Source organism: Aethalodelphis obliquidens, unplaced genomic scaffold (genome assembly GCF_003676395.1).
Source record: "Aethalodelphis obliquidens isolate GAN/ISIS:26980383/991018 unplaced genomic scaffold, ASM367639v1 scaffold26, whole genome shotgun sequence".
Taxonomy (NCBI): Eukaryota; Metazoa; Chordata; class Mammalia; order Artiodactyla; family Delphinidae; genus Aethalodelphis; species Aethalodelphis obliquidens.
The window spans coordinates 24,043,274-24,068,232 of NW_020837970.1; the positions used below are offsets into that span (position 1 = coordinate 24,043,274).

At 44.0% G+C, this 24,959-nt stretch overlaps 1 protein-coding gene and 1 non-coding gene across 6 annotated transcripts in view; one reads left to right on the top strand and one right to left on the bottom strand.

Moving 5' to 3' along the window:
- Positions 1-24,959, top strand: part of TBC1D2B (TBC1 domain family member 2B) — an 87,265-nt gene that overhangs the window by 22,613 nt on the left and 39,693 nt on the right. For all 5 annotated transcript variants that reach the window (XM_027123746.1, XM_027123743.1, XM_027123742.1 and 2 more), the window contains exon 3: positions 7,537-7,702. In XM_027123746.1, the coding sequence (XP_026979547.1) occupies positions 7,537-7,702 (166 nt within the window). The remainder of the gene's footprint in view (positions 1-7,536; positions 7,703-24,959) is intronic.
- LOC113629374 (U6 spliceosomal RNA) lies at positions 6,562-6,667 on the bottom strand. The gene has a single exon (XR_003436508.1). It is a non-coding gene; the product is annotated as a U6 spliceosomal RNA (small nuclear RNA).

The following is a 24,959-nucleotide window of genomic DNA, read 5'->3' on the forward strand; positions in this document are numbered from 1 at the left end:
AAATGCTCTTAAAATTGCTATTTTCTTGACCAATTGTAGTGAACAAAAGTTACTTGAAGTCATCTTGAACAAAAGTTCAAAGTCATCTTGAACAAAAGTCATCTTGAAGATTTTATGTGCAGAACCGACTGTAATTTTGGACTTCTGCCAATTTTTATATAGCTTTTAAGAACAAATGATGAAACTTTGGATGACCAGGCAATTTGCAAGACTATAATTATTCAGGAAGTCAGAAAGTCTAAAGGGGGAAGACAAGAAGAAAAGGCTAGATTTTCGTCACCCTCCTTTTTTATCATCATTTTAGATAAAAATTGGTTAAAAGGTAAAATGAGTTAAGGTATGTGGTGGTGCTCTGTCGTGTTTCTGAAGCCATGCTTGTAATTATCTGCTCTGCTTATCCTAAATCGTGCTAACTCTAGCTAGGATTGAAGACAAATGTTTTTATTACTCTGATTTACATTAAAAAATAAAACTTTTCCTATTGTCCTCTCCTTGTTACCCAGTTTTTGGTAACATTTTCATTTGTTGTCTAATGGGTGTCACCCATCAGTACCCTCCTAGCACCGAAATTCAACATGGGGAAAGATACAGGGAATTAACGTTTGACAGGCAGTTGTATCTTGGAAGGCAGCTCTCTCTGGTGGAAGGATCCCTGTGATCCTGGGTTTGAGTCTTGGCTCTGATATTTACTATTTGTCAGACTCTGAGTGAGTCATTTTCTCTCTAGTAAAGGGTAGCAAACTGCAGCCTGTGGAAATGAAGTTTTATCAGAATAAAGCACCACTCATTTATTTGCATATTGTCTGTGGCCGCTTTTGCACACCAGTGGTAGAGTTGAATAGTTGTCACAGAGACCATTTGGCTCACCAGTCTAAAATATCTACTACCGTCTGGGCCTTTAAGAAGAAGTTTGCTGACCCTTGCTGTGATGTCTTGAGCATACCTCTCTTTTTGAGCCTCAGTTTCTTTATCCGTAAAATGGACATTGTTCATTCAGTCTTTCACTCCAGGCATTCTTGTATTCTAGGCATTTGTGCCAGTGCCTGGGATGTAAAGACAAATAAGTCATGGGTCATGTTCTCAAGGAGTGTGTGGTCTAGTGAGGGACCCAGACAGGTAAAGAGGCCTGCACAATGCAGTCTGGTAAGCACAGGGCCAGAGGTGAGCACAGGAAGCTTACCTGCATGTGGGTGTTGGAGGGTAGGGTGTTGGTGGTGTCTGAGAAGGCTTCCTGGACTAGGAGAGGGCTGAACTGAGTCCTGAAGAGCTGGCCTTGTGAAGCAGGGAAAGGAAAGGCCTGGAGACCCTAGAGACCAGGGCCTGACTTGAAGGTAGAGAGTGTGGACAGGAGTGACAAAGAGAAAGTTGGATGGATGATCAGGGACCAGACCTGGAAGGGCTTATGCATTTGAGATGATTAACCATGGCCGAGTGGGAGAGAATGGATTCCTTGGCAAGACAAGAGGAAGGGAGACCAGTTAGAAGGCTGGTTGAGCCTAGAAATCATAATATCCTTGAGTAGGGTTGCAGCAGAGAAGATGGAAAAAAGTGGGCAGAGTCGGGAGATTGTATGGTGGGAGAACTGGTGGATTAAAAGGTGGGATTAGCTTTGAGGGAGCGGGAAGGCAGAGGGTGCCGGTCCCAGGCCCAGGCAGTTGGCTGGATGGGATTGAAAGGAATACTAACAACGACCTTGTCCCCCACCCGTCCCCATCCCGGCAGTATTTCTGTTTTGAGGATCAGATGGGAAACTGCATTGTTAAGTGTAAAGTGTCAAGTGTATTATATCTACACACGTATACATACATATATGATATTACCATTTTGAATCGGTTAGGATTATGTTCAGCCGCAATTAACAGGAAACCTAATAGGGACTTACAAATAGAGATTTATTTGTCTCATGATGGCAGTCCACAGCTGGCGAACCTTCTCCACAGTGCCGTTGAGGGACCCATTCTGTTCTCCAGCCTTAGAGTATTAGCTTCCCTCCTCATGCTAGCTGCCTTCGGGAGTGGCACCTATATTACAAAGGAGAAAGCTTTCCCAGAAACTCTTGCTTTATGCCTTATTAACCAGAACTGTGTCATGGAGACTCTGGAATGGAGTTTGAGGAGGCCAGTGTTTTAGCTGAGCGTGTGGCCACCATCAAAAGCAGGGTCTGTAAGGAAGAGCTAGAATGGGTATCAGATAGGCAGCTGGCAGTGTCACGTAATTACCTACATTAAATTTGTTTTCAAGAGTTCATGTTTCTAGAGTAAGAATCTGTTCATCTGTGTGACTGAAATTTGCAGCCTCCTATTAGTCAATCAAGTGTTAGAAAGTGAGATGACTTTGTTTTATCTGATCTGTCTGCCTTCCATCTGCAGCCTGGCCTCTGAAAGTATGCCACGCCTCAGACACCACTCTGCTTGTCTTCCGTGTTTGGATAGATAAAGACTTAGTTTCAACACAAAGGAGTAATTTGCAAAGATAAAATCAAGAGTCTGCAGACCTTCCTAGCTGTTGGGAATGAGGCAGCCAGAATTCAAAGGAGGCTTGTAGCGAGCTAACAGCCTCATTACAAGCTGTGTGTCCAGCACGTTCTGTTTACTTCATTTCCCATGTAAACTAATAGGCAAACAAGTCAGGGACAACAAGACTTTGTTTTCTTAAGACTTCCTGAGTGTTCAGGAATACAAAAGCCCTCACCATCACAGGGGGAAAATGGTACAGTGAAGATGGTTTGAGGGATGACCACACCTTTCCTTCTCTGAAGCAGCCTCGAGGGTAACTGCCACCCTCTCGGCTTGTGTGGGAGCAGGGGGAGGGGAAGGGAAGTGGCTGCTTGTTCCAGTCCTCCCCCAGTTTGAGCCGCGCTCTCTGTGCAAGTGCTGGAACTGGTGGGAGGGAAACCGTAGGGTGGGACGCAGACCCCACATTAGCAAAGCCACAGGAATTCCATGGAATCATTTCATGTCACAGTTCCCTAAAGTCATCAAAGAAGCTGTGCTTTTATGTTATCCTGTTTGTAGAATACTACAGAATGCCATGTGTTGTTTTAAAGTGTAAGTCACGGTGATTATCAGCCTTGTAGCTGAGAGGCAGCCTGATCTAGTGCAGAAAGCTGATGGAATGAAGGGCACACACTGTTTCCCTCTCTGGGAGCAAGATGCTGTCTCTGATTCCTTCTGGATGGAAGGTTCTGTGATTCCTAACGTCAGGCTGTGAAAGGGAGGGAGACGATGAGCAGGGTCAGATTCTGGGGGAGCCTGGGGGAGCCTCCTGAAGAAGGTCCGGACGAGACGGTCCATGGTGGGCTGGAGTGTGGTGCCTGCGGAGGCAGGCTGGGCCTGGCTCTGGGTGCGACGTGGCGCGGTGAACAGGGGGTGGGGTTGGGCGGTGTGCTGGGGTGCTGAGCCGCTGCAGGAGTGCAGGGCGGTGGGAGAGGGGAAAAGAGGGAAGCCCTGGAGTCAGGTGTGCTCCCCACCCCTAATGCAGGGGGTCTGTCAGAGGCAAGGTGGCAGGAGAGGGGCAGCCAGGAGGGATGATGGGCGTGGTTCCTTAGAGAACAGACATGGGCCTGCTGCCTCCTGCGTGATTTCCTCAGCCTCCAGAAGGCCCTCCCTGCCGCACCACGGCAGTCGTTTATTCATTCCTTCAACCATTTTACCACCATTTATTGAGTCCCTCCTCTGTGGCTGCTGTTGGGTATGCAGCTGTTAGCAAATCAGGCTGGGGTCCAGTTCTCACAAGATTTACGTCCTTGGTGAGGCATGGGAGAGAGCAGACAGATGCGTAATTAGCCAGACACGTGGACTGGCCCACAGGGGACGCTCAGACCCCATGGCTTGCTGCCTCTTCCTTTTGGGGTTAGATGCACACTGTGCCCTTACTTGGAAGATAACAGTACCGCTCCTGACCACGCCTTCACAATCTGGGTTAAACTCACTTTGATAAAAAGGGAAAAAAAGCTTTTTCAGGTTAACCCTGCTCTGAGTGTCCTCCCCCAGCTCCCAGTGGGGACTTGCAGGCTCTCTTTTGCGGTATCTTTGACACACATGGCAATGGCCTTTTCCCAGTGCTTTTTCCTCCTTTCTTGGAGGATGCTGCCTCCTGGGCACTCTGTTCTGCCCTCTGCGAGGTTGCTCGTGGTGGAGCTAGGAGCCGGAGAGGAGGGCAGACTCACGGAGGTGTCCAGATGTGAGCAGGAGCCTCCCTCTGTGGGCCCCACAGGGCCCCTGGTGTTAGAATGCGTTCAGCGGGAAGGACTCCTGGAGATCTGGGAATGGCCACGCCAGAATGATAGAGGCTGTGCTGGAATCAGAACCCAGGAAATCTGTGGTCTAAAAGTCGCTCAGAGGTGTCATTTAGGCATTGGGAAGTGTTCAGAAATAACAGAGAAGGTCTGAACACCAAAACTCTTCAAGCGCAGACTCTCCCCCCACTGCAGCTGCAAGATAAAGCACATGTTCGTGAATCCAGTCCATCCTCTTAAGGATTTCAAGGAAATACTGCCCTGTCCTAGTTTGCGTCCTTCTTGAGGCGGTTCCCTGAATGCTAATGTTAGGACATGTATTGAGGGGAAGCCAGCAGCTCCGCTTTTAATTAAGGAAATCTCATGTGGTCTTTTAACAACCAAAAACCAGACAAAACAATCCAGCTAAAACTGGGAAATGGCTTCTTTTTCACGTCAAACGATGACTTTTAGAAACGGTTTGTTTTGCCAGCATCCTCCCCGGCCTCCAGTCCCTTTTCTGCACCCCACCCCCAGGGCCTGAGTTCCTCAGGAACCATTTCCAGTGTGGGTCCAGGGCTGCTGGCAGGCCTGGGCATCCTGGTAACAGGTGCTTGGCTATGCGAGAGAGCTTGACAGTCTCACCCGCAGAGGGGCCGCTCCTCACCTTGCTGCCAACCCACACAGGAAGAAGGGGCTGGACTCTGCTCGAAACAGAAACAGGTGCAGTGCACTGTGTTTATTTCCTGGTTTGGTGTAGAGTTGTAATGCTTTGCCTGTGAGCAAATCGGTTTTACCTTTGTCTGATATAGAGGTGGTGCACCTGTGTGCCCAATGACCGACACACACTCACAGATGTCGGATGCCTGCCTCTACCCAGTACAGTCACTGCACCCGCCATAAGGCTGTTGTCACTGCAGGAGCAGGTGACTGCCTTCTAGCCCCAGCTCAGGGCTTCTGTGTCCTGACAAATAAAGTAGGTGGAGGAAACTGGACCCGGTTAGTGGTGTTTGAACTTGTTTTTTGTTTGTTTATTGGAACTCTTTTTTTCCAAATGAAATCTCAAGAGGAACTCCAGGATATAAAAGAGTGAAAAGAGGAACCACTGTGGTTGAAGCTGAGAGTGGGACCCCTTCCTTCTCTCCCTCTGAAAATCCCCAAGGCATCTCCTGGACCCTAAGGCTCAGAGGAAAGTCTGGATACCAGGGACTCGATGCATTCGGTGGTGACTTGCAGCTTAACATTTGATTATTTTATATCTTTCTCCTAGATGTGTTCTCCTTTAGGGCAAGAACTCTCTCATTTTTTTTTTGGTACCCCGAGCACCTAGTGCTTCATACACAGTGGTGACTTGAACCAAGAATCAGGAACCAGTGGTGGTTTGTAACTTCTGGCCTTCTTGACTTAATCTTATAATCCATTGCCAAGCCTATAGTTCTTCTGTCTCCCAACACACCCTCTTGCCTTTTCCACTTAGAACGCTACTATGAGCCAGGTGTTGACTCTCCTGGGCAGGCACCAGTTCGCCTCATGGATACACAGCAGTCATTTCATGTCACAGCCAGCATACTTTTCCCAGTGTGTTCCCGGAGCCCTTGCCATGCTGACTGTGGTCAAGTTAGTGACCTGCCAACAAAGTGTGAGCCCGTCATAAGGTGTTCCCGTTTGGAACATCAATTTTCAAGGGCCCCCGAGTCCAGGATTCCCTGTGCTCTGCCTTCTCTGTGAGTGCTCGATGACCTTCACAGTGACCTGTTCTAAGTGAACTCAGGTTGTGTGCTCATCTGATTAGAAAGTAATTTTTTTCTTGGTTATCAGTGTTCAGCGTTCCATTCTGATTCTGTTTCCACTGAAGGAGTGATGGTTGATATTGCCAATGTAGGGATGCTTTATTCAAGGGGAGTATAGGTCAAATTGATTATTGTAAAACAATGTTAAATTCTGTTTACAAACATATATATTCTCTGAGAGATTATATCATTTGGAAGAATACAAAGTATTTATTGTTGGATACATTTTAACAAAACTTTAGAAAAGTAAGTTTTTATTATGGGTCTTATGGGAAATTTTAAGCATATGCAAAGAGAGAATAACATAATATTACCCAATGTTTATTAGGTAGTTTCAACAATTAGTATTTCATGACCCATCTTGTTTCATTGATATACTTGCCCACTTAATTTTGTTATTTGGAAGCAAATAACATGTTATTTGAGGCAAATATTATTTATTTGTTAAATAACAAAATGTTATCTTTTTCTTTGAATTTTATTTTATTTATTTTTTTATACAGCAGGTTCTTATCCATTTTATACATATTAGTGTATATATGTCAATCCTAATCTAAAAATACAGAACACTTCATGAATTTGCGTGTCATCCTTGCGCAGGGGCCATGCTAATCTTTTGTGTATCGTTCTAGTTGCGTATACGTGCTGCTAAAGCGAGCACCAAAATGTTGTTATCTTGAAGCAAATTTTGGGCATCATATGATTGCAACCTTAAATATTTCAGACATTTACATTTTATTTTAAGATTTTTTTGATGTGGACCATTTTTAAAGTCTTTATTGAATTTGTTGCAGTATTGCTTCTGTTTTTTTTATGTTTTTTGGTTTTTTGGCCACGAGGCATGTGGGATCTTAGCTCCCCGACCAGGGATCGAACCCACACACCCCCTGCAATGGAAGGCAAAGTCTTAACCACTGGACCCCCAGGGAAGTCCCTCAACCACTTACATCTTAAAGATACATTCTGAAATTTGATCATGCTTTAGCATCAATGCATTTGCCTATGAATTTACTGAACTGCTATCCTTTATATGCAAACTTATTTTTTCAGTGTAACTATTTGCGATCAGCAAGTATATATATATTCTATTCCCCTCACTTTCTTACAGAAAAGGGCATTAATGTAATCTGGTCTGCACTTTGCTTTTTTCACCTAACAGTTTATCCTGGAAATTGTGCCTTATCAGTATAGGTGAGTGGACCATGATCACAGCTTTATACCAGGTTTACTGATCTACAAGACAGCGGAGAAGAGCCCTAGCTTCTTCTTTCCCTGGACCGATGCTGTTAACTTGGTGGTTTGAAGCATGTACCACCTTCCTTTGAGGACCATGGGTCTACTTTAGATGAAAATGGTTGCAGAACACTCTAGCTGCCTACAGATTGTATGTTCATGTAGTACACATTAAAAATATACTATAATATATACTATATAGATTTTTATATAGTATATCAAGACAGTGTACTATGTAGGCTATCAGGTTCCCTGTGGAAACTTGGAGTAACTGACACTTGTTTGCCTTTCTTTCAGATTTAATTAACCTGCACCCAAATGCTTCTGCAGAAAAAGCCAGAAATGTCCTAGCTGTGGAAACTGCCCCTGGAGAGCTGGTGGGAGAGCAAGCTGCAAATCAGCCCGCCCCAGGGCATCCAAATTCCATTAACTTCTCTTTGAAACAGTGGGGCACTGAGCTCAAGTGAGTCTTTGGAAAGCAGCATGTGAAACTGAAAATGGCTTATTTCTGATAATGTATGTTATGATTTTATATATGAAATTATAAAACCACCTGACATTTGTGAAGGCTTTATCACAAGGTACTTTTGCATATTTTGTTATTTTTTTAGCTTGTATGGAATGACTATTATGTGCCTGTTGCTGTGAAACACTTTCACACTCATGGTTTAATTGCTTGACTCTGTGAGGTAGGTCATATGGTTGACATTTTACAGAGAGAGCAGTTGGCGCAGGAAGAGTCCTTGTCTAAGGTCACAGGTCTCCCAGGCTACAGAGTTGAATGAGCATCACCACAATCAATTTGAGAACATTTTCATTGCCCCAGAAAGAAACCCCAGTACCCATTAGCAGTCCCTTCCCCTTTCCCCCAAACCTCTTCCTATCCGGCCCTCGGTAACCACTAATCTACTTTTTGTGTCAATGGATTCGCCTGTTCGGATATTTCATATAAATGACATCATACGGGTATGTGATCCTCTATGTCTTGCTTCTTTCACCGAGCATAATGTTTTTAAGGTTCATCCATGTTGTAGTACATATTAGTACTTCATTTCTTTTTTTGTTGTTATAAATTTATTTTATTTATTTTTAGCTGCGTTAGGTCTTTGTTGCTGCGTGTGGGCTTCCTCTAGTTGTGGCGAGCGGGGGCTACTCTTCATTGCAGTGCGTGGGCTTTTCATTGCGTTGGCTTCTCTTGTTGCGGAGCATGGGCTCTAGGCACACGGGCTCAGTAGTTGTGGCTCATGGGCTCTAGAGCGCAGGCTCAGTAGTTGTGGCGCATGGGCTTAGTTGCTCCATGGCATGTGGGATCTTCCCAGACCAGGGCTCCAACCCGTGTCCCCTGCATTGGCAGGCGGATTCTTAACCACTGTGCCACCAGGGAAGTCCCTATTTCTTTTTATTGAGCAATAAGATTCCATTATGTGGGTATACCACATTTTGTTTATCCATTCTTCAGTTAAGGGAAATTTGGGTTCTTTCCACTTTTTGGCTACTATGAATACAGCTGCTATAAATATCTGTGTGCAGGTTTTATGTGGATATAATTTTTCAACTTCTTTGAGTAAATACCAAGGAACACGATTGCTGGATCATATGGTAAGAGTATGTTTAGTTTTGTAAGAAACTGCCAGTCTTCTGAAATGCACCACTTTGCCTTCATTTCTACCAGCGATGAACGAGAGTACCTGTTGCTCCACATCCTTGCCAGCATTCCGTGTTGTCAGATTTTTGTCATATCATGCCATATGATGTGATGCATTTTTCATGTGCTTATTTGCCACCTCTGTATCTTCTTTGGTGGAGTGTCTGTTAAGGTCTTTGGCCATTTTTTAACTGGGTTGTTTGTTTTCTTATTATTGAGTTTTAAGAGTTCTTTGTATATTTTGGGTAGCAGTCCTTTATCAGATGTGTTTTTTGTAAATATATTTTCACAGTCTGTGGCTGTCATTTAATTCTCTTATATTGCCTTTCACAGAACAGAAGTTTTAAATTTTAATCAAGTCCAGCTTATCAATTATTTCTTTCAAGATTGTGTCTTTGGTATTGTATCTAATACCTTCCCCATACCCAAGTTTGTGTAGGTTTTCTTCTGTGCTAACTTGTAGGAGTTCTATAATTTTGAGTTTTACATTTATGTCTGTGATCCATTTTGAGTGAATTTTTGTGACGTGTGTAAGATTTGTGTCTAGATTCTTTATTTTGCATGTCGATGTCTAGTTGTTCCAGCACCATTTGTTGAAGAGGTTATCTTTGCTCCATTGTATTGTCTTTGCTTTTTTGTCAAAGATCAGTTGACTGTATTTATGTGATTCTATTTCTTGATTCTCTGTTATGTTCCATTAAGGTATTTGTCTCTTCTTTTGCCAATACCACACTGGCTTGATTACCATAGCTTTATAGTAAGCCTCAAAGTAGAGCAGTGTCAGTCTTCCAGCTTTGTTCTTCTTCAGTATTGTGTTGGATATCCTGGGTCTTTCCCCTCTCCATGTAAACTTTAGAATCAGTTTGTCAATAACCACAAAATAACTTGCTAGGATTTTGATTGGGGTTGCATTGAATCTATAGAAAAAATTGGGACGAACTGACAATGTTGTCTTTCTGTTCATGAGTGTGGAATATCTCTCCATTTATTCTGTTTTTCTTTGATTTCATTCATCAGAGTTTTGTGGTTTTCCTCATACAGATCATATATATATATATATATATATATATATATATGTATACTTAGATTTATACTTAAGTACTTTGCTTTCTTGGGTGCTATTGTAAATGATATGGTGTTTTTAATTTCAAATTCTACTTGTTCATTGTTGGTATATAGGAAAACAGTTGAATTTTGTATATTAATCTTATATTGTGCAACCTTGCTGTAATCACTTATTATTTCCAAGAGTTTTTTGGTTAATTCTTTCAGATTTTCTACATAGATGGTTGTGTCGTCTATGAACAATTTTATGTCTTCCTTCCCAATCTTTTTAATTTCTTTGCCTTATTGCATTAGCAAGGACTTCCAATACGGAGTTGAAAAGGAGTGGTGAGAGGGGACATCGTTGCCTTGTACCTGACCTTAGTGGAAATGCTTCAGGTTTCTTACCATTAAGTATGATGTTAGCTGTAGGCTTTTTGTAGATAGTCTTTATCAAGTTGAGAAAGTTCCCTCTATTCCTAGTTTACTGAGAGTTTTTATCATGAATGGGTGTTGGATTTTGTCAGATGCATTTTCTGTATCTGTTGATATGATTATGTGATTTTCCTTTTCTAGTCTGTGATGTGATGGATTACAATAATTGATTTTATTTTTTTAATTTATTTATTATTTTTGGCGGTGTTGGGTCTTCATTGCTGAGCATGGGCTTTCTCTAGTTGCGGCGAGCAGGGGCTACTCTTCGTTGCGGTGCACGGGCTTCTCATTGTGGTGGCTTCTCTTGTTGCAGAGCACAGGCTCTAGAGCGCGTGGGTGTGAGTAGGTGCGGTGCATGGGCTCAGTAGTTGTGGCTCATGGGCTCTAGAGCACAGGCTCAGTAGTTGTGGCACACGGGCTTAGTTGCTCTGCGGCTTGTGGGATCTTCCCGGACCAGGGCTCAAACCCATGTCCCCTGCATTGGCAGGTGGACTCTTAACCACTGCGCCACCAGGGAAGCCCCCAATAATTGATTTTAGAATGTTGAATGAGTCTTGCATACCTTGGATAAATCTCACTTCGTTGTGAAGTATAGTTTTTTTATACATTTTTGAATTTGACTTGCTAATATTTTGATGAGGATTTTTGTATCTGTGTTCCTAAGAGACATTGATCTGTAGTTCCCTTTTTTATTCTTTTTTTGGTTTGCCATTAGGGGAATGCTGCTCTCATAGAATGAGTTAGCAAGTATTCTCTCTGCTTCTATCCTCTGAAATAGATTGTAGATAATTAATATAACTTCCTGGGACTTCCCTGGTGGTCCAGTGGTTAAGACTCTGTGCTGCCAGTGCAGGGGCCCGGGTTTGATCCCTGGTCAGGGAACGAGATCCTGCATGCCACAACTAAAGATCCTGCATGCCGCAACTAAAGGTGCCTTATGTGGCAATGAAGATCCCATGTGCTGCAACTAGGACCTGGTGCAGCCAAATAAATAAATAAATATTTTAAAAATTAGTATAATTTCTTTCTTTAATGTTTGGTAGAATTCATCAATGAACCCGTTTGGGCCTGTACTTTCTGTTTTGGAAGGTTATTATTGATTCCATTTTAAAAATAGATATAGGCCTATTCAGATCTTTTATTTCTTCTTGTGTGAGTTTTGGCAGATTGTGTCTTTCAAGGGATGGTCCATTTCATCTAAGTTATCAAATTTATGGGCATAGAGTTATTCATTGTATTTCTTGCGTATCCTTTTAATTTCCATGGAATCTGTGGTGATTTTCCCTCTTTAATCTCCGATATTAGTAATTGGTGTCATTTCTTTTTTCCTTAGTTTGTCTGGCTAGAGGCTTATCACACTGATTGATCTTTTCAAAGAACCAGCTTTGGTTTCATGTTTTTTTTTTTAACATTAATTTATTTTTTGGCTGCGTTGTGTCTTAGTTGCGGCACTAGGGATCTTTCATTGTGGTGCACGGGCTCTTCGTTGCGGTGCGTGGGCTTCTCTCTAGTTGTGGCCTGCGGGCTCCAGAGCACGTGAGCTCTGTAGTTGCAGCACGTGGGCTCTTTAGTTGTGGTGTGTGGGCTCAGTAGTTGAGGTGCACGGGCTTAGTTGCCCCATGGCATGTGGGATCTTAGTTCCCTGACCAGGGATCGAATTGGCATCCCCTGCGTTGCAAGACAGATTCTTAAGCACTGGACCACCAGATAAGTCTCTGGTTTCATTTTTTTCTGTATTGATTTCCTGTTTTCAATTTTATTGATTTCTTCTCTACTTCTTATTATTTATTTTCTTCTGCTTACTTTGGATTTAATTTGCTCTTATCCTATGGTAGAAACTTGGATTATTAATTTTAGATCTTTTTTCTTTTCAATTATGTGCATTCAATGCTATAAATTTCCCTCTAAGCTCTGCTTTTGCGCATCCTACAGATTTTGATAATTTATGTTTTCATGTAGTTCAGAATATTTCAAAATTTCTCTTGAGATGTCTTCTTTGACTCCTGTTAGTTGGAAATGTGTTGTTTAATCTCCGCATACTTGAGGATTTTCCTATTAACTTCTGTTACTGATTTCTGGTTTAATTCCACTGTGGTCTGAAAGCAGATGTTGTATGATTTCTGTTCTTTAAATTTGTTAAGGTGTGTTTTATGACCCGGATTGTGGTTTGTCTTGATGAATGGTCCATGTGAGGAAAATGTATATTCTGCTCTTGTTGGATGAAGTAATTTATAGATATCATTTACATGAAGTTGATTGATGGTGTTCCGTTTGACTGTGTCCTTATTGATTTTTTGCCTGCTGGATTTGTCTATTTTGGATAGAGGGGTGTTGAAGTCTCCATCTATATTAGTGGATTCATCTATTTCTCCTTTCAGTTCTATCGGTTTTTGCCTCACATAGTTTGATGCTCTGTTGTTAGGCACATACACATTAAGAATTGTTATGTCTTCTTGGAGGATTGACTGCTTTATCATTATGTCATGCCCTTCTTTATCCCTGACAACTTCCCTTACTTTGAAGTCTACTCTATGTGAACTTAGTATAGCTCTCCTGCTTTCTTTTGATTGGTGTTATTTAGCACAATATATTTTTCTCTATTTACTTTAATCTATTTGTGTCTTTATTTAAAAGTGGGTTTCTTGTAGACAACATATAGTTGTGTGCTGATTTTTGATCCATTCTGACGATTTCTGTCTTTTAATTGCTACATTTACACCATTGACATTCAAAGTGGTTATTGATATAGTTGGATTAATATATACTGTATTTGTTACTGTTTTCTATTTGTTGTCCTTGTTCTTTATTGCTATTTTTGTCTTCCAGTCTCTTAACTGCCTTTTGTGGTTTTAATTGAGCATTTTATATGATTCCATTTTCTCTCCTTTCTTGGCATATCAGTTATACTTTTTTTTCTTTTTTTTTTTTTTCTTTTTTAGTGGTTGCCCTAGAGTTTCCAATATGCATTTACAACTAATCCAAGTCCACTTTGAAATAACGCTATCCACTTCACAGGTTGTGTGAGTACCTTATGACAACAAAATAATCCCAGTATCCTCCTCTAGACCCTTATATCATTGCTGTTATTCATTTCACTTATATATAAAGCATACGTAGCACATATATACATAATATGTATACATAAGCATACATAATATATGCATAACATAAGCTTGCACATATATAAAATGTACATCAGTATACCATACGTAACATGTATACATAAGCGTACATTGTTGATATTATTATTTTGAACAAACTGTTACCTATTAGATCAATTAGAATAAGAAAAATAAAAGTTTTCGTTTTACTTTCACTTATTCCTTCCTCAGTAATCTTCTATGATAGATCTGAGTTTCTGACCTGTATTATTTTTCTTCTCTCTAAAGAACTTAATACTTCTTGCAAGGCAAATCTACTAGCAACAGATTCCCTCAATTTTTTTTTTTTGGTCTGAGAAAGTCTTTATTTTTTTTATTCTCCTTTTCACAGTTTACAGAATTCTAAGTTAGTGGGATTTTTTTTCTCTCAACACTTTACATATTTCAGTCTACTATTATTTGCATGGTTTCTGAGGAGAGGTCAGATGTAATTATCTTTGTTCCTCTATAGGTAAGGTAGTTTTTTTCCTCTGACTTCTTTCAGAATTTTTTATCTTTGATTTTCTGTAATTTGAAAATGGTATGCCAAGGTATGGCCTTTTTGGCATTTATCCTGCTTGGTGTTCTCTGAGCTTCCTGGAGCTGTGGTTTGGTGTCTGAGGTTAATTTGGGGAAATACTCCATCATTATTGTTTCAAATATTTCTTCTTTTCCCCTCTCTTTCTTCTACTTCTGATATTCCCTTTATGCATATGTTACACCTTTTGTGGTTGTCCCATAGTCCTCAGATATTCTGTTCTTTTTTCTCTCCTTTTTTTTCCCCCCAGTCTTTGTTCTCTTTGCCTTTTAATTTTGGAGGATTCTATTGAGATATCTGTATGCTCAGAGATACTTTCCTCAGCTGTGTCCAGTCTACTAATAAGCCCGTCAAAGGCATCCTTCATTATTTTTGCAGTGTTTTTTTTGTCTCTGGCATGTCTTTTTGGTTCTTTCTTAGAATTTCCATCTCTGCTTACACTGCCCATCTGTTCTTGCATGCGGTCTACTTAATCCATCAGGGCCCTGAGCATATAATCATAGATGTTTTAAATTTCCCGCCTGATACTTCCAACATCCCTGCCATGTCTGGTTCTGATGCTTGCTTGTCTCTTCACGCTGTGGAGGCTTTTGCCTCTTGGTATGCCTTGTAATTTTTTGTTGGTACCTGAACATGATGTTCTAGGTAAAAGGTAACTGCTATAAATAGGCTTTTAGTAATATGGTGATGAGGTGTGGGAGATGAGGAAGTGTTGTATAGTCCTATGATGAGGGCTCAGTCTTTTAGTGAGCTTGTGCCTCTGGAGTTTGAACTTTGCAAGTGTTTCTCCGTGTTTTTATTCCTCCCTTAGGTGGGGCAGGATGGCTAGAATGGGCTGGAGTTGTGTATTCCCCTTCCCACAGGTCAGTTAGGCTCTGATAATACCCAGGTTAGGCTCTGGTTAATAGTTCAGGCCTTGTTAAGAACAGAGTACTCTGGAGTATTTAAAAATTATTCCTGGGCTTCCCTGGTGGCGCAGTGGTTGAGAATCCGCCTGCCGATGCAGGGGACGTGGGTTCATGCCCCGGTCTGGGAGGATCCCACGTGCCGCGGAGCGGCTGGGCCCATGGGCCATGGCCCCTGAGCCTGCGTGTCCGGAGCCTGTGCTCCGCAATGGGAGAGGCCACAATGGTGAGAGGCCCGCGTACCGCAAAAAAAAAAAAAAAAAAAATTATTCCTTTTCCCCTCTCCCTGCCAGAAGTCAGAGGGAATTTTTCTCTGGTATTCACTGTGGGAACCTGGTCGAGCTCCTGAAGGTAACTCTCACAATACTGTGGGGACCCCTATGACAGGCCCTCTGGAGTTTTTATATTTTTTTTTTTTTTTTTTTTTTTTGTGGTATGCGGGCCCCTCACTGCCGCGGCCTCTCCTGTTGCGGAGCACAGGCTCTGGATGTGCAGGCTCAGTGGCCATGGCCCATGGGCCCAGCCGTCCCACAGCACACAGGATCCTCCCAGACCCGAGCATGAACCTGCACCCCCTGCATCGGCAGGTGGACACCCAACCACTGCGCCACCAGGGAAGCCCACCTCTGGAGTTTTTAACTCGCCGTTGTCTGTACTGAGCCTCCAGCAAGTCATCAATTACGGTGAGTTTTCCTACCCTGGCATTGGTTCCTTAGGTGATCCTCTGCTCTAGGAAGCTGCGACTCCCCATATTGGCCTGTCCTTCCAGTATTGGGGATAGCAGTTGGCCCTGTGTCCTCCCCTCTCTTATGGATCCAGGAAGTGGCTTGTTCCTTAGGTCACTGTTTCCCCATATTCTCACTCCCTGAGCTGCTGTGTTCCGGCCATTCCGTACCTTACTCCTCACCCAGGACCTTCCTTTATGGTGTGTCCTTCTGCTCGGGGTGCCCCATGTCATCTGATTGAGTCCTTTGCCAGCCAGTGCCGAAGGTAAGGTGGGAGGGAGGAGGCAAGGTGGGGCTGTCTCCCTGGGTGCCTGCAACTGGAGCAGCACTACTTTCATTGATTTCAACCTGTTGGACTTCTCCTTAAAGAAAGGGTTCTATGCTCCTAAAAATGTTGGAAAGCCACCAAGAGCTTATCCCTTTCTTTTACAGGTTAAGAAGCTGAGGCTTAAGAGAGGTAATGAAACCACAGAAATGCATCTTGGTGGGGGGCTCTGAGGAGCTCCGGTTCTTTATGTCTCAGCACAGGAAGAATACTGTGAGAGGCAAAGTGATAGATAAGAAGTGGTTTATTAGAATAGGACACTTGTGAGGTTTACAAGCGGGTGGGCAAGAGGGTGCCTCCCCAAGAACTTAGTGGGCTACAGTTTTATAATCAAAGGAAAAGAGGGGAGGGGGAAAAGACCACCTTCTTCCTCACTCTTTGAGTCTTCCATCGTTAACTCCTCCGACATGTTGGGAGGGGGAGTTTTTGACCCTATATGGCCCATCCATAGCACTGTCACGGTGCTATGGAAAAATTACTTCAGTATAATGAGGGTCTTTCACTTTGAAATGTCACCTTTCCCAAATTATTGCTTTTTATGTGTGCAGAGCATGTCCTAGGGGTCATTAACTTACTGACATCACAGGGCAGGATGTGGGTCTCATTCCACCATTGTTTTATTGTTTTGGGACATGTCTCATGCTTTTGTTGCATGGTTTTGTTGCTAAGCAAGCCTGCTTGGCTTTGTTGCTAGGGAGGTCTGCTTTCTTGAGTGATCATTAACTTACAGGGGTCTCCCATACTTTTTTCTTTACTTACGATCCCTTAGTGGAATTAACTATTTAATCACCTACTTTGTCCCTTTACTCAGTCCCTATCAGTAAAGTGACTTGCTCAAGACACATAGCAGGTGTATGGCAGATCTGAAAGGCACCTTGGGTGCCTCGATTGGAGCCAAGTGTTCCTTCCACCTCTCATTGTAAGAACATATTCGGGAAACTGTTGATTTGCCAGATTTTCATGCCTAACTAGCCTCATCTGCCCTCAAAGTTAGATAATGGAAAGGGGCAGAGACAGACCTGTAACACTGGCGGCTTTCTGATTATGGAGTGTGTCCAACCTAGGAAAGTGAGCATGTGTCACCTTTGCTTGTAACAACTGACTGTTCACTTTCAGGGTTAAAGGTCACTTGGAGTTATCTTCTGTCAGCTGTGCCTTCCCACTGTAGCCCAGTGATTAAGAGCCAGACAGCTGAGTTCAATTCCCAGATCTACAACTTAAAAGCTGGATAACTCAGGCAAATTACTTAAGTTTCATTTGTAAAATGGGGGTAATAATCACACATACTTCGGGAGATCAACATGATGATGACAACTTAAGCTGACACTCACTAAGTACTAGATGAGGGCTAGTTGTTGCCATTTTTGGGGGAGACACAGCTCATGGCAAAGCCGTTCTCCACGGAGGTCCAGGGGGCCACTTCCTGTAGAAACCCTGATGTTTACTGATTGGCATATGGATCTTAGGTGTTTATGGTTTTTTTCTTTTTTTTACTTACGGCGTGCTTAGCGAAGGTTTAAATAAGATGCTTTAGGTGCGTAGAGAGATTTTAATGACCACAGAAGTATTAAAGCAATATTTCTATATTATAAATTCGTGGCTCAAAAATTACATATATTTTATATAAATTTAAAATGGTGTTTTAATTAAAGTGTAGTCATGGATTAAGGGATAATTTTTTGTTTAAGTTTTTTAAAAAATTTATTTAATTTATTTTATCTTTGGCTGCATTGGGTCTTCGTTGTTGCCCACGGGCTACTCTAGTTGCGGCGAGCGGGCTTCTCATTGCAGTGGCTTCTCTTGTTGCGGAGCATGGGCTCTAGGTGCGTGGGCTCAGTAGTTGTGGCACGTGTGGGCTCAGTAGTTGTGGCACACGGGCTCAGTAGTTGTGGCTCATGGGCTCTAGAGGGCAGGCTCCATAGTTGTGGTGCATGGGCTTAGCTGCTCCGTGGCACGTGGGATCTTCCTGGACCAGGCCTCAAACCCGTGTCCCCTGCATTGGCAGGCGGATTCTTAACCACTGTGCCTCCAGGGAAGCCCCTTGAGGGATAATTGGTTGCTTGTCTGCTGTGCTTTTATTGTGTTTATCAATACAGTTGAAACTCTCTTAACCAGCTTCCATTCCACCAGCTCCCCTATTTAACTGACTTTCTAAATTCCCTCTATAGAGCTGTGGTCCGCAATGACCGCACGAGACTAATGGGCTACCGCAGGGCACCCTGTGCCTCTGCTCCCACCAGCCACCTGCAAACTTACCAATAGTTGGCTGGCTTTGTTCCTAACTAGTTGTACTTGTTCTTGTAATTACATAATTCAGTGAAATACTTAGTAAACCCATAACATATTAAAATGAAACGTTTTTTCTGTGAAAAGTAAGTTGAACGCTTGGGGGAAATTTCATAAAGGTGAGTCATTAAAACACTGCCAGGATGTGGGTGGCACAGTTGTGAAAGATAGGAGAAAAAAAATTGTTCAAAACCTGTAAAGATTCTATACTTAGGTTGTTTCACAACTGCAAGTCCCCATTCTACTTTTTAAAAAGAAGCAAAACAAATTTGGAAAAGTTAGATGATGTCTTATGGGTGTGATTTATCCTAAAAAGATACCAGGGAACTGTGTTCAGTAACCTCAGACTCAAGAAGAAGCCTTGGCTGGCCTACATCTGGAGGCTGGCACACCAGCGCACACTGACTTGTGCCTTTATTGGTACATGTGTTTGTTTTCAGTTACTGTTAAATGGTTTCCTGCTTTGACCCACGTTTTCATTAATCTACTAACAGTCCAGATCACTTCAGATAAAAGAATTCAGGTAAAAGCTCTCACGTGCAGTTCTGGCTGGTCCACGTGTGAGTGTGCATGCGTGGGGGTGGGAGTGGGAGTGTGTGCCCTGGAGGCCGTGCAGAGTTTGAACAAGATGGGTAGGCGTGGGAGGTGTGCTTAGGCTGCAGCAGTGCTGCGGGTTATGTGATGGCAATGAGCATTGCCCTGTGGTTCTGTGAGTCCATTGCCAGGTGCTCAGCCATGCCTGACATGTGGCCGGCAGCTCCCAGGGTCCAGCTCTACTTGTGCTCAGGAGTGGGGTCACGCCGTGGCTCGTGCTCTTTGTAGTCAGCCTGGGTTTTGGAATCACAGTCCTGCTACTCATTAGCTGTGTGCTGTTGAGCCAGTAACTTAACTTCTCTGAGCTTTATATTCTCCATTAGTAAATTGGCGTGTGTGTGTGAATACCCTTCCCCAGTGGGTGGGTGTGTTAAGGTTAGAAATAAGAACTGCCTAGCTCAGTGTCTAACTCATCGTAAGTGCTCAGGAAAAAGTGGTCACACGATCCAGTCCTGTTGGTATTGCTGCCACTGTTGTTACCCTGTCTCCGTTGAGCCAGTAAGTGAAGTGGATCTTTACTTTATTATCCATAAATAAAGTAGAGGGTGCCTTTCTGGAGGATGGGTGTGAAGACCAGGGTGACTGGGAAGGTGTGCTTGTCCTTCTGGGCTTGCCTCTGATAGGTCTTCTGCTAGCTGCTGACCTGCTCTGACCCTTTGTTTTTTGCTTCCCTCTTGACCCCTCAGGCCAGGTATAGTTACTTGTGTGCATGGCTGGTGTTCTCAGGAGACTGTTCTGGTTTTGCTGGCTAGGACCATGCCTGGTGGCTCATCCCCAGTTTGTAGCAGAGGGTGCGGCCCAGACCAAAGCAGGCAGATGGTTGGTGAATTTGGGGAAGTCGTTCATGCCCAGTAACTGTAACATGGTACTTATTTGTGGTTTCCCTTGTAAGGCACAGCTCTGTCTATACAAGACAGAATTTAGTCACCATGCTGCTGCCCCACGCTGATGTTTCAAAGCCAAGCCTCTTGGAGAGGGAAGCATGAAGGACGGTGACCGGCTTCCTGGCTGGCAGAGTTTCAGTGATTGCGGGAGTTGGCTGGGCTTCCTGCACCTTGCTGCATTAGCGCCCAGTCCTCTCCGACAGCTCCTTGGGGAGCAAGGGTCATGCTCAGCAGCTCTGTCCCAGCAGTCCTCTCCACCTCCACTGGCCGCACACTTCTGGGGGCCCACGAATCAGAAGGGCCACGGTTGCATGACACCGCTCCATGAAAATTGCTGCAGTGGTGAGAGGAGCGATGACTTTGGCTTATAACCCTGGCTGGGATGTGTGGTCATCCTAGTCAGCATGGGAAACAGGCTCAGAGAACTTGGGTGCCTTGTTCAGGGCCACCGAGGGAGAGAGTAGTTGGCCCACGTCTGCCATTGTATTTAGAGTTGGGGGCTGGGAAGGGAAAGCTGCCTGCACCCTGTACCGTCTGCCGGTCCTGGGCCCACCTATGGCAGGGGCCCTATACTCTCAGTGACCCGCATCAGTTCTTGCCACTGGCTCAAGCCTTTACGGAGGCGTCTCATTGCCTTAGGCCGCAGGCTACGCTGCTGAACGTGGCATTAGAGGGCCAGTGGGCTCATCTCCCCTATCTCAGGCCTGCTTGGCCTCTTTCGGTTCTTCAAACGCACTGTCTTCCCTACAGGCCCTGGTCAGGCTGACCTTTTGCTGGGAGGGCTCTCTCCTCCCGGTGACTCCCGGTCACCCTTCAGGGGAGCCTCGTTCCGCCCACCCCCCTGCTTTTCCTTCACAGCCCTTACTACCACTTGGAATGATTCTGTTTCTTTGCATTCTTGTCTGTGGTCCACCTCCCTGGTGGGGCTGGGGCCTCCATGGGGGGGCAGGGACGCTGTCTGTCCTGGCTGGGTGTGTCCCCAGCACCTCACATGGTACTTGGCACGTGGTGGGTGTCTGGAGCCTGCTTGAGGAAGGAATGATGAGCGAAGGGCTCAGTACCCTTCCCAGGGCAGAAGCACTCTGTTCCTGCTGCTTGGGGTTTGTCCTCACCCTGTGCACACGTGCGGGTGGCACTGTCCACACCCTCCTGCCAGGGGCTGCAGTTCCGTGGGTGCTGTCTCTGCTATTTGGCCTCCTGGGAAGGGGTTTCCTTCTAATGAAGTGTTGTTCACCTTCTTGACTGGGAATCCACAGCAAATAATATACATTCATACATAAATGTATACTGTTTGTAAGCACACAAAACTGAAACAGAAATTTCATGCAATTTTAACGGATATATCTAGTAAAGCCGAGTACTAATTTCTCTTCCAATGTATTAAAAAAATTCCCATCATGACCCTCGAAATGGATTTCATGGCTCTTTAATTCTATCTCCTGGCCCACTAATGGGTTGCCACCCATAGTTTGAGAAGCACTGCTTGGAAGGCTGCCTCTGGTTGTGTAGCCTGGCTCCGCGCCCCCCCCCCACCCCCAGTCATCTTTGCATCTTCCTCTTCCCCCTCCTCTGTGGCCTGGGTGCTCCATTGGATAAGAGGTAGTCCCTCCCTGCCTTTGAGGTACTTAGAGTCCTCAGGGGAGACAGACAGGCAGGTAAGGAGTCCTGTCATAAGGCACTGTAGGGTGCAGTTGAGGGCTGAACCCAGCATGTCATGCCTCCCCGGGTGCACTGAGGGGGTGGTCGGGGAGAAGGTTGGGGGGGGGGCAGGCTGTGCCGTGGAGGATGAAGTGGGACCTGCCAAAGGGAAAGGTAAGTACAGAGACTCACCTATGCAAAGGTGTGGAAGTCAGAACAGGGTTTCATGAGTTCACAGATTCATGTTGCTGGGAGCTTAGGGTGCTGGGTGGAGGTGATGATCAAACAGTTGCTGAAGAGGCCGGGAGGCCCAGGGTGAAGGGATGGGGTAGTGTCTGTCCTTTGGGCAATAGGAAGCCGATAGAGCTGTACCTGCCTGGAAATTCTGTGATGAGATTAGTTTTACTTTCTTTTTTTTTCTTTTGAGGCAGTGCACATTTTATTAGATGTGCGTTCTTTAGAATAGGTGGACTCATTATCCACATTAAATGTATAGGATATTTTGGAAAGGGCCTTTCTTTCTTTTTTTTTAAAAAAATATTTATTTATTTATTAAGGCTGCCCGGGTCTTAGTTGTGGCACACGGGATCTTCGTTGTGGCATGAGGGATCTTTAGTTGCATCATGAGGACTTCTTAGTTGTGGCATGCATGTGGGATCTAGTTCCCCAACCAGGGATCGAACCTGAGCCCCCTGCATTGGGAGTACAGAATCTTACCCACTGAACCACCAGGGAAGTCCCTGGAAAGGGCCTTTCCGATGACACTTCTTTCCCATTATGTCAACAATAAATATATTTTAACTTTAGATATAATGCTCCAAACTTGAATGCCTGTTGAAATATGGACTGTAACAAAAAGTAGTCTTGCAAAGCCCATGGTTCGAAGGGCAGTAGCTTATTGGAGAGTGGTTGTGTTCATTTGCTCTGGCTGCTGTAACAAATTACCATAAACTTGGTGGGTTAAAACAACATAAATTCATTCTTTTAGAGTTCTGGAGGCCAGAAGTCCAAATCAGTCTCACTGGGCTCAAGTCAAGGTGTCAGCTGGGCTGGTTCCTTCTGGAAGCTCCAGATGGGAATGCGTCCCTGGCCTCTTCCAGCTCCTGGTGGCTGCCAGCATTCCTCGGCCCGTGGCCGCATCACTCTAATCTGCCTCCCCAGCCACGTCACTTGCTCCCCTTCTTATAGAGATATCTTCCTCTGCCTCTCTCTTATAAGGACACTCGTGATGACATTTAGGGCCCTCTCAGATCATGCAGGGTCATCTCCCCATCTCAAGATCTTAATATAATCACATCTGCAAGTCCCTTTTGGTTATTTCTCCTTTTTTTAATCATTTCAAATAACATTGTCCTGGTATCCCTGACATACGTCTCCATGTCCTTGTGAGAATCTATCTGAAGAATTGATGTGTGCGAGAGGAGATACTGCATCGTCTTTATTAGGATAGCTATTGCCAATCAGAGCCCCCCCGCCCCCACTTTTTGTTTCTCTTGGCAGGGCTTGTAGTTAGGAGGGATGGAGCTGATTGGCTGCCCTGGAGGTAGCCTGCTCTCCTTCTGCCCCTGTCTTCCTGACACGTACAAGGAAGTAGCAGAGGCCAAAACTTGGCTGGGCAGGGTGTTTGTAGAACTGTGAGCTCTTGAAGGATTTAATGGGGCATTTTCCAGCCATTCTGTCAACTTGTAAAACTCTAGCTGATTATCAGAGTTGAAATGAATGTTGAAAAAACTATTACTGTTTTAGGTGGACATTTTAAACTGTATGTAGAGAAATTGAACTGAAATATGTAAACCTAGAAACAGGTTTTCTTATTAATTATATAGATTGCTGGTATTTGGTTTGTTTGTTTTTAAATTTTCATCGGAGTATTTACAATGAAATAGGATTTACAATGTGGTTGCTGGTGTTTGTTTTTAAAAGTTCAGCCTGAACACTGCAGCTGTCAAGGTGACATTTGGCTGCCTGGTGGTCTCCTGCTTTTCACTTCAGATCAGAGTAGCTGAGTGTTTATTGAACAAAACAGCAGGCACCTAGCACCGTGCCTGGAAGGACACAGAAGTTGCTCTCAAAGGTTTGTCAGATGACATTGGGTTCTTTAAAGGGCAAGCACTGTATGAGAACGGCCTCGAGCATCAGCCAGCAGAACCCCGTTTAAACTGGCAGTGAATTCTAATTAGTGCACAGGCAGGACACCTGGTCAGTGCAGAGGCCTCTGCTGACCGGAGCGGATAGGACGAGTGGTTTGAGAAGCATATACTTTACTGACCCCCATGTTGCACAGTCACAGAATTCGGTTTTACCACTAAGATCTAAAGCAGGGATTGGCTCTATAGTGTTTCAGCTTAAAGAGATTTTTGCTTTGAGCCAGATCTGGTTTCTTCATCACCTAAGGCTTGGCAGGTGGTACTCCCGCAACCGAGGCTCAGTCCCTCAGCCACAGGTGAGAGCATGGCATTTGTGCAGGTGGGCCTCGTGACAAGGCAGGGATGCCAAGACCATGTTGGAGAGAAGGAGGGCGTGTGGAAGTTCTGAGTCATTTAAGTTGCTGTTCTCTCTCCCCAGGCATGTTCTGTTCTCCCCTGTTCTCTCATTCCTCCCTCCTGTATCCACCATTTAAGGACCAGGGCTGAGTAGCACATTTTGAAGGCTCCGGCAAATGGCAAGGAGAATTTAACTTCTCAAATCGATGGTGGTGGTAGTAACATGCCACATGTGAGTGAAGGCTGCTGTGAGACCCTGGCCATAAGTGGGGCAACTGAAATTTTATAGTGTAGTGGGTCCAGTGTACCCAGCTAATTGTATCAAAGAAATGAGCAAAAGTATATGGAGCATTTGTGAAAGTTTCTTTTTTTCCTGAGCAACTATTTTGAAATAGCTTTCTCCACAATTCTGTAATTTTTATAAAATCAGCCGTTACTTCAACTTTGCTCATTGGGTTATAGTGGGGATTTTACTAGCATTCCCCTATGCAGTTCTCTGGGAAGATGTGTAGCACGGTTGCCAGCCACTAGAAGAGACTTAGGAAATAAACAGTACATGTAACAAGCTCTACATTGTTTGTTTGCCAGTTCACTCTTGGTCCTAGTAAATAAACCGTAAGAAAACTTTTAGCAGGTGTAAACATATAAGCAGGTATAGTTGCCAGGTTCCTGGTGACTCCTTGTTAAAACAGAGTGATGCGAACATAAATGTTTTAGGTAATTTCTCTGCATTCTTCTAAATTCTTAACGCACTTTAATGAAATTCAAATAAAGCAAAAAAAATCATGCTTTCAAAAACATAAAACACTGAAAATGACTATTTTACATGAGAATGTCATCTGATTCACACTAGAGATGAAGCTACCTTTTCATCCCCTACCTTTAATCTACCTCAGGAAACTCCAAATGATGCACATTTCTTCCTCTTCTATATTTGTTTTTCTTTATTTTTAAATATTTCCTTGTTTATTTGGTTGTGCTGGGTCTTAGTTGCAGCATGTGGGCTCCTTAGTTGCGGCTCATGGGCTCCTTAGTTGCAGCACGTGGGCTCCTTAGTTGCGGCTCATGGGCTCCTTAG